General features: G+C 29.6%; 1 protein-coding gene and 1 long non-coding RNA gene across 3 annotated transcripts; both read right to left on the reverse strand.

The window, feature by feature from the left end:
- Positions 1-1740: 1740 nt before the first annotated feature.
- LOC149061655 (uncharacterized) lies at positions 1741-3081 on the reverse strand. Of its 2 annotated transcripts, XR_016189715.1 has the most exons (3): positions 2853-3081; positions 2693-2786; positions 1741-2364 (listed from the first exon to the last, which is right to left on the reverse strand). It is a non-coding gene; the product is annotated as an uncharacterized LOC149061655 (long non-coding RNA). The 2 variants fall into 2 exon arrangements; XR_016189714.1 differs by having other exon boundaries at positions 2693-2863.
- A 6657-nt stretch (positions 3082-9738) lies between these two features.
- On the reverse strand, positions 9739-10287 carry LOC149061656 (uncharacterized). The gene has a single exon (XM_089215062.1). It carries the CDS (start codon positions 10285-10287, stop codon positions 9739-9741), a length of 549 nt encoding a protein of 182 aa, XP_089071188.1.
- Between the last annotated feature and the right edge of the window lie 3203 nt (positions 10288-13490).

The raw sequence follows: 13490 nt of genomic DNA on the forward strand, positions 1-13490 counted from the left end.
TTATCATCTATTTCATTAGTACTTTTGTTGATGTGATGAAGACGGATCGTGATGTAATAATTTAAAATATTCTTGATTAATTGTAGAAGATGCTTATTAAGTGGTTCCTGATCTAAGATATGAGTTGACAAATTTATGAAGTAATTTTCCATGTTAATATATTAATTCATTGCTGAAAGTGTTATTTAACTGACTGTATTAGATTTATCTATTTGCTTAGATTCCCTTACTGTCCGTTCTCCTATTTTACAAATTTGGATTACATTGTTACTAGCCTTAACCAAGCCACCTCAATTTTTTCTATTTAAAAGTTGAGACTCTGTTGAATCTGACTCTAACTCACAGAGCTTGCGCTAAAGAAATATTAGAACTGCACAATATACTGTTTGTATTACAGAAGTATTAAAATTTGATGATCGCTTGGCTTGAACATAAAAAAAAAAAATAATAATATTATATTATACGTCATAATGTATACATTATTTTATGACTGTAGTTTTAATCTATTGATAATCATAGATAAATATTTATTATTATAATATGCATTAAAAAAAAAAAATATGTAACAAATATGCAAGAACATTTTTTTTATTTACATAAAATTCACAAATTAAACAACTTACAATAATTAATTACTTAATTAAACTGAGTACTTAAATAAACAATTTTCATTTCAATATGCAATATATTTCAATTTTTGTAAAAATATACAGAAATATACAAATAAAATTTCACCATAAGATTCAAATTATTACGCTTTATGAGAAAGATACAAAACATTAAAAAGGAAAAAAATATGCAATTGCATAGAAATTAGTGAAATATTAAAACTACATTAGTATTCATTGTAATTTGCCGTGATATGTCTTATGTCTATGACCAAACGCTTGATGGTCGGTGATTGATTGTCGTACAATTAGACTGTAGGATATTAATGATATTAAAAAATAAATACTCCACGCGTTGTCTTAACACGTTGACTGCAGCATGGGTACAATTCAGTGATACCCATGTGCGGAAATTGTTGTATAAATATTCAAAAATATTATTAAAATATTATTAAAATATTCAACAACAGTCCAAGAAAAACAACATAATATTATAACTAAATAATATTATAATATTAATATTTCATTGGCTAAAAGAAAATAATCATTGAAGCTCCACATGGAGCTATTTTCGAATAATAATAATAATTTGTAATAATGGTATATTTATAATATAATGAATTGGTTATTTTACTTGGAAAATCGAGTACAAATAATATAAAAATAGCTGGAATTTAAATATTTTGAAAACAAAAACATTGAAATACAAAAAAATAAATAAATAAACGCACATCATTGTAAAACCAATACAAATTACAAATTAACCATTATGTTAGAATACAGTTATGTATGAGAGGTAACATGCAATAACTGAGGTCAAAGTATAAAAAGTAAATTATACACAAGCCAGAAAATTTTTAACTGCAAAACACATTACTTTAAAATCTAAAATTGTAAAACAGTGAATATAAATACAGAATGTATTATTGTGAATGTGTATAATTATGATATAATATATTTTAAAGTATTTATACTTATACATATTAATATAATACATATTACTGTAAATTGTAAACTAATAAACTACAATACAATACATTAATGACCACATGTTAGCTATAGCTGACTTGAGAAAATATTTGATGCTACAAAGAAATATAGTTTGATTTGTCTGAACCAAAGCTGGGTAGTAACTAGTTAAAAAGTTAAAAGTTACTTTTTTTAATAAAATAGTTGTACATTTGTTATTAATTTAATACTATACCAAAACTAGTCATTTTTCCATAAGATAATAATGATTATAAATAAAGTAAAGGGTATTTAAAAAAAGTAACTTAACTTTTAACATAAAAAAGTTATTTTATTCCTGAAAATTTGTAACTTAACTTAGTTACTCACATTAGTTTATATTTTAAGATTAACTTTAACTTAATTTAGTTATTTATTCTATGAGCATAACTTAAATTAAACTAGTTAAAAAAATTGGTTTACTTGCCCAGCTTTGGTCTAAACAATGATTAATTTATAATATACGAATAGACATAAACCTGACTGTATAATATTATGATCTGTATACCTTTAACAAATAAGAACAGTTAGCAGATATTTTATTTTTTCTTTGCAAGTCAGCAACCAAATTATTTAAAGTATCCACTTTTAATTGGAGCCGGAGATTTTTCTGTTTGAGCAACTTTATCTTTTTATGTTTATTTTGAGTAGAGTACGCTGATATGTATTCCAAAATAATTTTCTTTTTCGAGGTGTCTCCAAATCTTCTTCTTTAAAATCACCGCAGTACCGCATCAGTTTTCTTTTTCTAAAAAAATATACATTTATGTGTACCATAATTCATGTGCCTATGTCCTAGCTAGTGCGGATTCAAGAAACAATGCATTGAAATGATCAGAAACAGTATTTTATATTATATATTTTATATTAGCAATAGTATAAGCTCATAGGCAACATATCCATAGGCGGAGATTAGGGGGGGGGGCTTAGCCCCACCAAAACAGATTGAAAGCCCTCCCCCCCCAAAAGTATTAAACATTTTTCATAGTTATAGTATAAAATATCCGCCTATGAACATATCTCAGTATATAATAAGTACCAGTTTAATTTTAACTGTTTATAATTATAATAGTTACCTTAAAGGAGTACTGCTTTTAGTAGGCATCGATTCAAAATCTTTTTTTGTAGATAAAGCCTCTTCAATGTAAATATCTGGTAATTTTTCATGTACTGTTAACATTTTCAAAATTTTAAATTACATTGGTTTGTAATAATACAATTCAAATATATGTTTACCTAACAAGACAGTAGGCTGATCCAAAAGTTCATCTCCAACTGATGTGATTGGTGATGTATGCTTACAATAACTATGTTCAAGTTCTATTCATTAATGTAAATAAAATATAGCAACCTTAATAACTCTATGTAATGAAAATTAATAATTAAAAATTAAATAACTATAGTGCGGATTCAAGAAACAATGCATTGAAATGATCAGAAACAGTATTTTATATTATATATTTTATATAAGCAATAGTATAAGCTCATAGGCAACATATCCATAGGCGGAGATTAGGGGGGGGGGGCTTAGCCCCACCAAAACAGATTGAAAGCCCCCCCCAAAAGTATTAAACATTTTTCATAGTTATAGTATAAAATATCCGCCTATGAACATATCTCAGTATATAATAAGTACCAGATTAACTTTAACTTAATTTAGTTATTTATTCTATGAGCATAACTTAACTTAAACTAGTTAAAAAAATTGGTTTACTTGCCCAGCTGTGGTCTAAACAATGATTAATTTATAATATACGAGTAGACATAAACCTGACTGTATAATATTATGATCTGTATACCTTTAACAAATAAGAACAGTTAGCAGATATTTTATTTTTTCTTTGCAAGTCAGCAACCAAATTATTTAAAGTATCCACTTTTAATTGGAGCCGGAGATTTTTCTGTTTGAGCAACTTTATCTTTTTATGTTTATTTTGAGTAGAGTACGCTGATATGTATTCCAAAATAATTTTCTTTTTCGAGGTGTCTCCAAATCTTCTTCTTTAAAATCACCGCAGTACCGCATCAGTTTTCTTTTTCTAAAAAAATATACATTTATGTGTACCATAATTCATGTGCCTATGTCCTAGCTAGTGCGGATTCAAGAAACAATGCATTGAAATGATCAGAAACAGTATTTTATATTATATATTTTATATTAGCAATAGTATAAGCTCATAGGCAACATATCCATAGGCGGAGATTAGGGGGGGGGGGCTTAGCCCCACCAAAACAGATTGAAAGCCCTCCCCCCCAAAAGTATTAAACATTTTTCATAGTTATAGTATAAAATATCCGCCTATGAACATATCTCAGTATATAATAAGTACCAGTTTAATTTTAACTGTTTATAATTATAATAGTTACCTTAAAGGAGTACTGCTTTTAGTAGGCATCGATTCAAAATCTTTTTTTGTAGATAAAGCCTCTTCAATGTAAATATCTGGTAATTTTTCATGTACTGTTAACATTTTCAAAATTTTAAATTACATTGGTTTGTAATAATACAATTCAAATATATGTTTACCTAACAAGACAGTAGGCTGATCCAAAAGTTCATCTCCAACTGATGTGATTGGTGATGTATGCTTACAATAACTATGTTCAAGTTCTATTCATTAATGTAAATAAAATATAGCAACCTTAATAACTCTATGTAATGAAAATTAATAATTAAAAATTAAATAACTATAGTGCGGATTCAAGAAACAATGCATTGAAATGATCAGAAACAGTATTTTATATTATATATTTTATATAAGCAATAGTATAAGCTCATAGGCAACATATCCATAGGCGGAGATTAGGGGGGGGGCTTAGCCCCACCAAAACAGATTGAAAGCCCCCCCCAAAAGTATTAAACATTTTTCATAGTTATAGTATAAAATATCCGCCTATGAACATATCTCAGTATATAATAAGTACCAGATTAACTTTAACTTAATTTAGTTATTTATTCTATGAGCATAACTTAACTTAAACTAGTTAAAAAAATTGGTTTACTTGCCCAGCTGTGGTCTAAACAATGATTAATTTATAATATACGAGTAGACATAAACCTGACTGTATAATATTATGATCTGTATACCTTTAACAAATAAGAACAGTTAGCAGATATTTTATTTTTTCTTTGCAAGTCAGCAACCAAATTATTTAAAGTATCCACTTTTAATTGGAGCCGGAGATTTTTCTGTTTGAGCAACTTTATCTTTTTATGTTTATTTTGAGTAGAGTACGCTGATATGTATTCCAAAATAATTTTCTTTTTCGAGGTGTCTCCAAATCTTCTTCTTTAAAATCACCGCAGTACCGCATCAGTTTTCTTTTTCTAAAAAAATATACATTTATGTGTACCATAATTCATGTGCCTATGTCCTAGCTAGTGCGGATTCAAGAAACAATGCATTGAAATGATCAGAAACAGTATTTTATATTATATATTTTATACTAGCAATAGTATAAGCTCATAGGCAACATATCCATAGGCGGAGATTAGGGGGGGGGGCTTAGCCCCACCAAAACAGATTGAAAGCCCTCCCCCCCAAAAGTATTAAACATTTTTCATAGTTATAGTATAAAATATCCGCCTATGAACATATCTCAGTATATAATAAGTACCAGTTTAATTTTAACTGTTTATAATTATAATAGTTACCTTAAAGGAGTACTGCTTTTAGTAGGCATCGATTCAAAATCTTTTTTTGTAGATAAAGCCTCTTCAATGTAAATATCTGGTAATTTTTCATGTACTGTTAACATTTTCAAAATTTTAAATTACATTGGTTTGTAATAATACAATTCAAATATATGTTTACCTAACAAGACAGTAGGCTGATCCAAAAGTTCATCTCCAACTGATGTGATTGGTGATGTATGCTTACAATAACTATGTTCAAGTTCTATTCATTAATGTAAATAAAATATAGCAACCTTAATAACTCTATGTAATGAAAATTAATAATTAAAAATTAAATAACTATAGTGCGGATTCAAGAAACAATGCATTGAAATGATCAGAAACAGTATTTTATATTATATATTTTATATAAGCAATAGTATAAGCTCATAGGCAACATATCCATAGGCGGAGATTAGGGGGGGGGGGCTTAGCCCCACCAAAACAGATTGAAAGCCCCCCCCAAAAGTATTAAACATTTTTCATAGTTATAGTATAAAATATCCGCCTATGAACATATCTCAGTATATAATAAGTACCAGATTAACTTTAACTTAATTTAGTTATTTATTCTATGAGCATAACTTAACTTAAACTAGTTAAAAAAATTGGTTTACTTGCCCAGCTGTGGTCTAAACAATGATTAATTTATAATATACGAGTAGACATAAACCTGACTGTATAATATTATGATCTGTATACCTTTAACAAATAAGAACAGTTAGCAGATATTTTATTTTTTCTTTGCAAGTCAGCAACCAAATTATTTAAAGTATCCACTTTTAATTGGAGCCGGAGATTTTTCTGTTTGAGCAACTTTATCTTTTTATGTTTATTTTGAGTAGAGTACGCTGATATGTATTCCAAAATAATTTTCTTTTTCGAGGTGTCTCCAAATCTTCTTCTTTAAAATCACCGCAGTACCGCATCAGTTTTCTTTTTCTAAAAAAATATACATTTATGTGTACCATAATTCATGTGCCTATGTCCTAGCTAGTGCGGATTCAAGAAACAATGCATTGAAATGATCAGAAACAGTATTTTATATTATATATTTTATATTAGCAATAGTATAAGCTCATAGGCAACATATCCATAGGCGGAGATTAGGGGGGGGGGCTTAGCCCCACCAAAACAGATTGAAAGCCCTCCCCCCCAAAAGTATTAAACATTTTTCATAGTTATAGTATAAAATATCCGCCTATGAACATATCTCAGTATATAATAAGTACCAGTTTAATTTTAACTGTTTATAATTATAATAGTTACCTTAAAGGAGTACTGCTTTTAGTAGGCATCGATTCAAAATCTTTTTTTGTAGATAAAGCCTCTTCAATGTAAATATCTGGTAATTTTTCATGTACTGTTAACATTTTCAAAATTTTAAATTACATTGGTTTGTAATAATACAATTCAAATATATGTTTACCTAACAAGACAGTAGGCTGATCCAAAAGTTCATCTCCAACTGATGTGATTGGTGATGTATGCTTACAATAACTATGTTCAAGTTCTATTCATTAATGTAAATAAAATATAGCAACCTTAATAACTCTATGTAATGAAAATTAATAATTAAAAATTAAATAACTATAGTGCGGATTCAAGAAACAATGCATTGAAATGATCAGAAACAGTATTTTATATTATATATTTTATATAAGCAATAGTATAAGCTCATAGGCAACATATCCATAGGCGGAGATTAGGGGGGGGGGCTTAGCCCCACCAAAACAGATTGAAAGCCCCCCCCAAAAGTATTAAACATTTTTCATAGTTATAGTATAAAATATCCGCCTATGAACATATCTCAGTATATAATAAGTACCAGATTAACTTTAACTTAATTTAGTTATTTATTCTATGAGCATAACTTAACTTAAACTAGTTAAAAAAATTGGTTTACTTGCCCAGCTGTGGTCTAAACAATGATTAATTTATAATATACGAGTAGACATAAACCTGACTGTATAATATTATGATCTGTATACCTTTAACAAATAAGAACAGTTAGCAGATATTTTATTTTTTCTTTGCAAGTCAGCAACCAAATTATTTAAAGTATCCACTTTTAATTGGAGCCGGAGATTTTTCTGTTTGAGCAACTTTATCTTTTTATGTTTATTTTGAGTAGAGTACGCTGATATGTATTCCAAAATAATTTTCTTTTTCGAGGTGTCTCCAAATCTTCTTCTTTAAAATCACCGCAGTACCGCATCAGTTTTCTTTTTCTAAAAAAATATACATTTATGTGTACCATAATTCATGTGCCTATGTCCTAGCTAGTGCGGATTCAAGAAACAATGCATTGAAATGATCAGAAACAGTATTTTATATTATATATTTTATATTAGCAATAGTATAAGCTCATAGGCAACATATCCATAGGCGGAGATTAGGGGGGGGGCTTAGCCCCACCAAAACAGATTGAAAGCCCTCCCCCCCAAAAGTATTAAACATTTTTCATAGTTATAGTATAAAATATCCGCCTATGAACATATCTCAGTATATAATAAGTACCAGTTTAATTTTAACTGTTTATAATTATAATAGTTACCTTAAAGGAGTACTGCTTTTAGTAGGCATCGATTCAAAATCTTTTTTTGTAGATAAAGCCTCTTCAATGTAAATATCTGGTAATTTTTCATGTACTGTTAACATTTTCAAAATTTTAAATTACATTGGTTTGTAATAATACAATTCAAATATATGTTTACCTAACAAGACAGTAGGCTGATCCAAAAGTTCATCTCCAACTGATGTGATTGGTGATGTATGCTTACAATAACTATGTTCAAGTTCTATTCATTAATGTAAATAAAATATAGCAACCTTAATAACTCTATGTAATGAAAATTAATAATTAAAAATTAAATAACTATAGTGCGGATTCAAGAAACAATGCATTGAAATGATCAGAAACAGTATTTTATATTATATATTTTATATAAGCAATAGTATAAGCTCATAGGCAACATATCCATAGGCGGTGATTAGGGGGGGGGGGCTTAGCCCCACCAAAACAGATTGAAAGCCCCCCCCAAAAGTATTAAACATTTTTCATAGTTATAGTATAAAATATCCGCCTATGAACATATCTCAGTATATAATAAGTACCAGATTAACTTTAACTTAATTTAGTTATTTATTCTATGAGCATAACTTAACTTAAACTAGTTAAAAAAATTGGTTTACTTGCCCAGCTGTGGTCTAAACAATGATTAATTTATAATATACGAGTAGACATAAACCTGACTGTATAATATTATGATCTGTATACCTTTAACAAATAAGAACAGTTAGCAGATATTTTATTTTTTCTTTGCAAGTCAGCAACCAAATTATTTAAAGTATCCACTTTTAATTGGAGCCGGAGATTTTTCTGTTTGAGCAACTTTATCTTTTTATGTTTATTTTGAGTAGAGTACGCTGATATGTATTCCAAAATAATTTTCTTTTTCGAGGTGTCTCCAAATCTTCTTCTTTAAAATCACCGCAGTACCGCATCAGTTTTCTTTTTCTAAAAAAATATACATTTATGTGTACCATAATTCATGTGCCTATGTCCTAGCTAGTGCGGATTCAAGAAACAATGCATTGAAATGATCAGAAACAGTATTTTATATTATATATTTTATATTAGCAATAGTATAAGCTCATAGGCAACATATCCATAGGCGGAGATTAGGGGGGAGGGCTGAGCCCCACCAAAACAGATTGAAAGCTCCCCCCCCCCCCAAAAGTATTAAACATTTTTCATAGTTATAGTATAAAATATCCGCCTATGAACATATCTCAGTATATAATAAGTACCAGTTTAATTTTAACTGTTTATAATTATAATAGTTACCTTAAAGGAGTACTGCTTTTAGTAGGCATCGATTCAAAATCTTTTTTTGTAGATAAAGCCTCTTCAATGTAAATATCTGGTAATTTTTCATGTACTGTTAACATTTTCAAAATTTTAAATTACATTGGTTTGTAATAATACAATTCAAATATATGTTTACCTAACAAGACAGTAGGCTGATCCAAAAGTTCATCTCCAACTGATGTGATTGGTGATGTATGCTTACAATAACTATGTTCAAGTTCTATTCATTAATGTAAATAAAATATAGCAACCTTAATAACTCTATGTAATGAAAATTAATAATTAAAAATTAAATAACTAGTCGGTTTCACAACACTAGGCACTCGATCACAGCACAACCCGTGGACTAAAATTGCAATTCCATTGTTACCCAAATGCGTGCCAATTTATAATCTTGTTTATTTTTTTTTTAATAATTTTTAATGATAAAAAAAACTTTTTTTTTTACAGTTTATTAGAATATATATATAATTTTTAAGTAGATTAAATATAATTTGTGTACACATAAGTATTTTTTTTATACAATAAATCAAAATAATTAAATTAATTACAGTCATATTTAATAAGAGAAATTAAGATCCTTCGCTGTCGCTCTCGCTATCACTGCTTTCATCAGGATTGATCGTCATTATTATTGGTGTCAAAATTTCGTCTCTTAATCCTTCTTTGATGAAGTCCTCCTCTTGCAGGTTATGGCAGTGATCGGTACATTTTTTCCAGTTTTCAACAGTTACTGAGTCCATTGCGTCATTTAACAATTTTTCGACATCCGCAAATTTAAAAGTTGTATTATTTTTAGCGACTTCCCCTTTTACCTGTGCCCATATTAACTCGATGGGATTGTATTGGCAATGGTATGGCGGCAAACGTACAACTTCGTGGCCCATTTGAAGTGCAATTTCATCGAGTTCATATTTTTTTTCTTTGGGTATTAAAGACGTTACAATTTCCCGTAATTCACTGAGTGTTTGTAATGGAGAAAAATCTACTCCATTTTCTCTGAGCCATTGTTGAACACTCGATTTTATGGCATTAGACTTTGGGTAATCGACAGAATGAACCGAATGGTAAGATGCGTTATCCATAACAATTACGCAAGGTTCCTCCAAATTGTTGAGCATATCAACAAACCATTTCTTAAATATTGTGGAGTTCATTTGTGTGTGGTAATCTGGATGTGTAGCATTCGATTTGCAGCGTAATACTAATTTTGAACGATTTACAAAACCAAATTTACTTGATCCAGCATGGCAAATAAGTAATCGAGCTCCTTTCCCAGTAGGTACCTTTAATCCTTCAGTATTTTGATCATTTTGCCAAATTTGACCACGTGTATGATTTTGATTGACCCAAGTTTCATCCAAGTAAACTACAGGTCGAGTGTCATTACTTTGACGAAGGTTGCACATTTTACGTAAAAATTTTACGCGCATAGCTACAATATCATTTCGTTCCATGAGAAATCGTCTGCCGTCGTTACATTTTTTATATTTGAAATTTAAAGATCTCAAAATTCGCCACATTGAAGTTCTAGACCCTTCATAACCCGTTTTTTCTTTATAAGCACTTAAAATTTTTTGTGTAGTTGGGAACTCACGGTTATCATAAAATGCATGCACAGTCCTCCGTACTATGTCCACGTCAAAATCATCAATATGAGTCGCATACTTCACACGTTTGAACGTTATTCGGGGAGAAGTAAATTTCGGTTCCGACTCAGATTCTGAACACGAAGACTTCGATGCCTCAGACGTTATACGCTTCACAGTCCTGACGCTCACTTCACATGCATCTGCAGTCATTTGCTGAGTTTGTTTAAAAAAATTGGCCACTTCAAGATTCGTTTTATCGTTTGACAATTTTTTAAAAAACTTATAAACATTAAAAATTGTTTTTTTTGTTTTGTAGTGAATATCAGGACGAATAGACATTATAAATTATTTAGAGTAGGTAGCTAAATAGTTTAAAAAAAACTGTGAAAATTGCAGTTAAAATGTTAGATTATTCAAATATCTGTTAGTAATAGCGGGAATACGTGCGTACGTCACAAAATGTTATAGAAAACAAGTAAATACAACAATGCGCAACGGATCACGGTTGTACCCAACAGTTGTTGCTACCCTCTCCCGTTTTGTATAACACGGCAAGACGTGTATACGTACACGTGACGTGGCAACGAGCAAAATACTTCGAAATAATAGCAGGTGTTCTTAAATATACAATGGTAACTAAAATGTGAAACATACCTAAACAGCTGCGGCTATTATATTTTTTTTAAATTTTGCGCGTTTTTATACAACATTTTTTGAACCCCTGACGATAATTGGCCACGGGTCGCGCTGTGATCGAGTGCCTAGTGTTGTGAAACCGACAATAGTGCGGATTCAAGAAACAATGCATTGAAATGACCAGAAACAGTATTTTATATTATATATTTTATATTAGCAATAGTATAAGCTCATAGGCAACATATCCATAGGCGGAGATTAGGGGGGGGGGCTTAGCCCCACCAAAACAGATTGAAAGCTCCCCCCCCCCCCAAAAGTATTAAACATTTTTCATAGTTATAGTATAAAATATCCGCCTATGAACATATCTCAGTATATAATAAGTACCAGATTAACTTTAACTTAATTTAGTTATTTATTCTATGAGCATAACTTAACTTAAACTAGTTAAAAAAATTGGTTTACTTGCCCAGCTGTGGTCTAAACAATGATTAATTTATAATATACGAGTAGACATAAACCTGACTGTATAATATTATGATCTGTATACCTTTAACAAATAAGAACAGTTAGCAGATATTTTATTTTTTCTTTGCAAGTCAGCAACCAAATTATTTAAAGTATCCACTTTTAATTGGAGCCGGAGATTTTTCTGTTTGAGCAACTTTATCTTTTTATGTTTATTTTGAGTAGAGTACGCTGATATGTATTCCAAAATAATTTTCTTTTTCGAGGTGTCTCCAAATCTTCTTCTTTAAAATCACCGCAGTACCGCATCAGTTTTCTTTTTCTAAAAAAATATACATTTATGTGTACCATAATTCATGTGCCTATGTCCTAGCTAGTGCGGATTCAAGAAACAATGCATTGAAATGATCAGAAACAGTATTTTATATTATATATTTTATACTAGCAATAGTATAAGCTCATAGGCAACATATCCATAGGCGGAGATTAGGGGGGGGGCTTAGCCCCACCAAAACAGATTGAAAGCCCCTTCCCCCCCCAAAAGTATTAAACATTTTTCATAGTTATAGTATAAATTATCCGCCTATGAACATATCTCAGTATATAATAAGTACCAGTTTAATTTTAACTGTTTATAATTATAATAGTTACCTTAAAGGAGTACTGCTTTTAGTAGGCATCGATTCAAAATCTTTTTTTGTAGATAAAGCCTCTTCAATGTAAATATCTGGTAATTTTTCATGTACTGTTAACATTTTCAAAATTTTAAATTACATTGGTTTGTAATAATACAATTCAAATATATGTTTACCTAACAAGACAGTAGGCTGATCCAAAAGTTCATCTCCAACTGATGTGATTGGTGATGTATGCTTACAATAACTATGTTCAAGTTCTATTCATTAATGTAAATAAAATATAGCAACCTTAATAACTCTATGTAATGAAAATTAATAATTAAAAATTAAATAACTATAGTGCGGATTCAAGAAACAATGCATTGAAATGATCAGAAACAGTATTTTATATTATATATTTTATATAAGCAATAGTATAAGCTCATAGGCAACATATCCATAGGTGGAGATTAGGGGGGGGCTTAGCCCCACCAAAACAGATTGAAAGCCCCCCCCAAAAGTATTAAACATTTTTCATAGTTATAGTATAAAATATCCGCCTATGAACATATCTCAGTATATAATAAGTACCAGATTAACTTTAACTTAATTTAGTTATTTATTCTATGAGCATAACTTAACTTAAACTAGTTAAAAAAATTGGTTTACTTGCCCAGCTGTGGTCTAAACAATGATTAATTTATAATATACGAGTAGACATAAACCTGACTGTATAATATTATGATCTGTATACCTTTAACAAATAAGAACAGTTAGCAGATATTTTATTTTTTCTTTGCAAGTCAGCAACCAAATTATTTAAAGTATCCACTTTTAATTGGAGCCGGAGATTTTTCTGTTTGAGCAACTTTATCTTTTTATGTTTATTTTGAGTAGAGTACGCTGATATGTATTCCAAAATAATTTTCTTTTTCGAGGTGTCTCCAAATCTTCTTCTTTAAAATCACCGCAGTACCGCATCAGTTTTCTTTTTCTAAAAAAATATACATT

Source organism: Diuraphis noxia, unplaced genomic scaffold (assembly GCF_037042655.1).
Source record: "Diuraphis noxia isolate RWA-SAM2 unplaced genomic scaffold, SU_Dnox_SAM2 contig0001, whole genome shotgun sequence".
NCBI lineage: Eukaryota > Metazoa > Arthropoda > Insecta > Hemiptera > Aphididae > Diuraphis > Diuraphis noxia.

What these genes read in the sequence shown, in the direction of transcription:
- LOC149061656 (XM_089215062.1), bottom strand. Translation starts at nt 10,287, where the DNA reads ATGCTCAACAATTTGGAGGAACCTTGCGTAATTGTTATGGATAACGCA.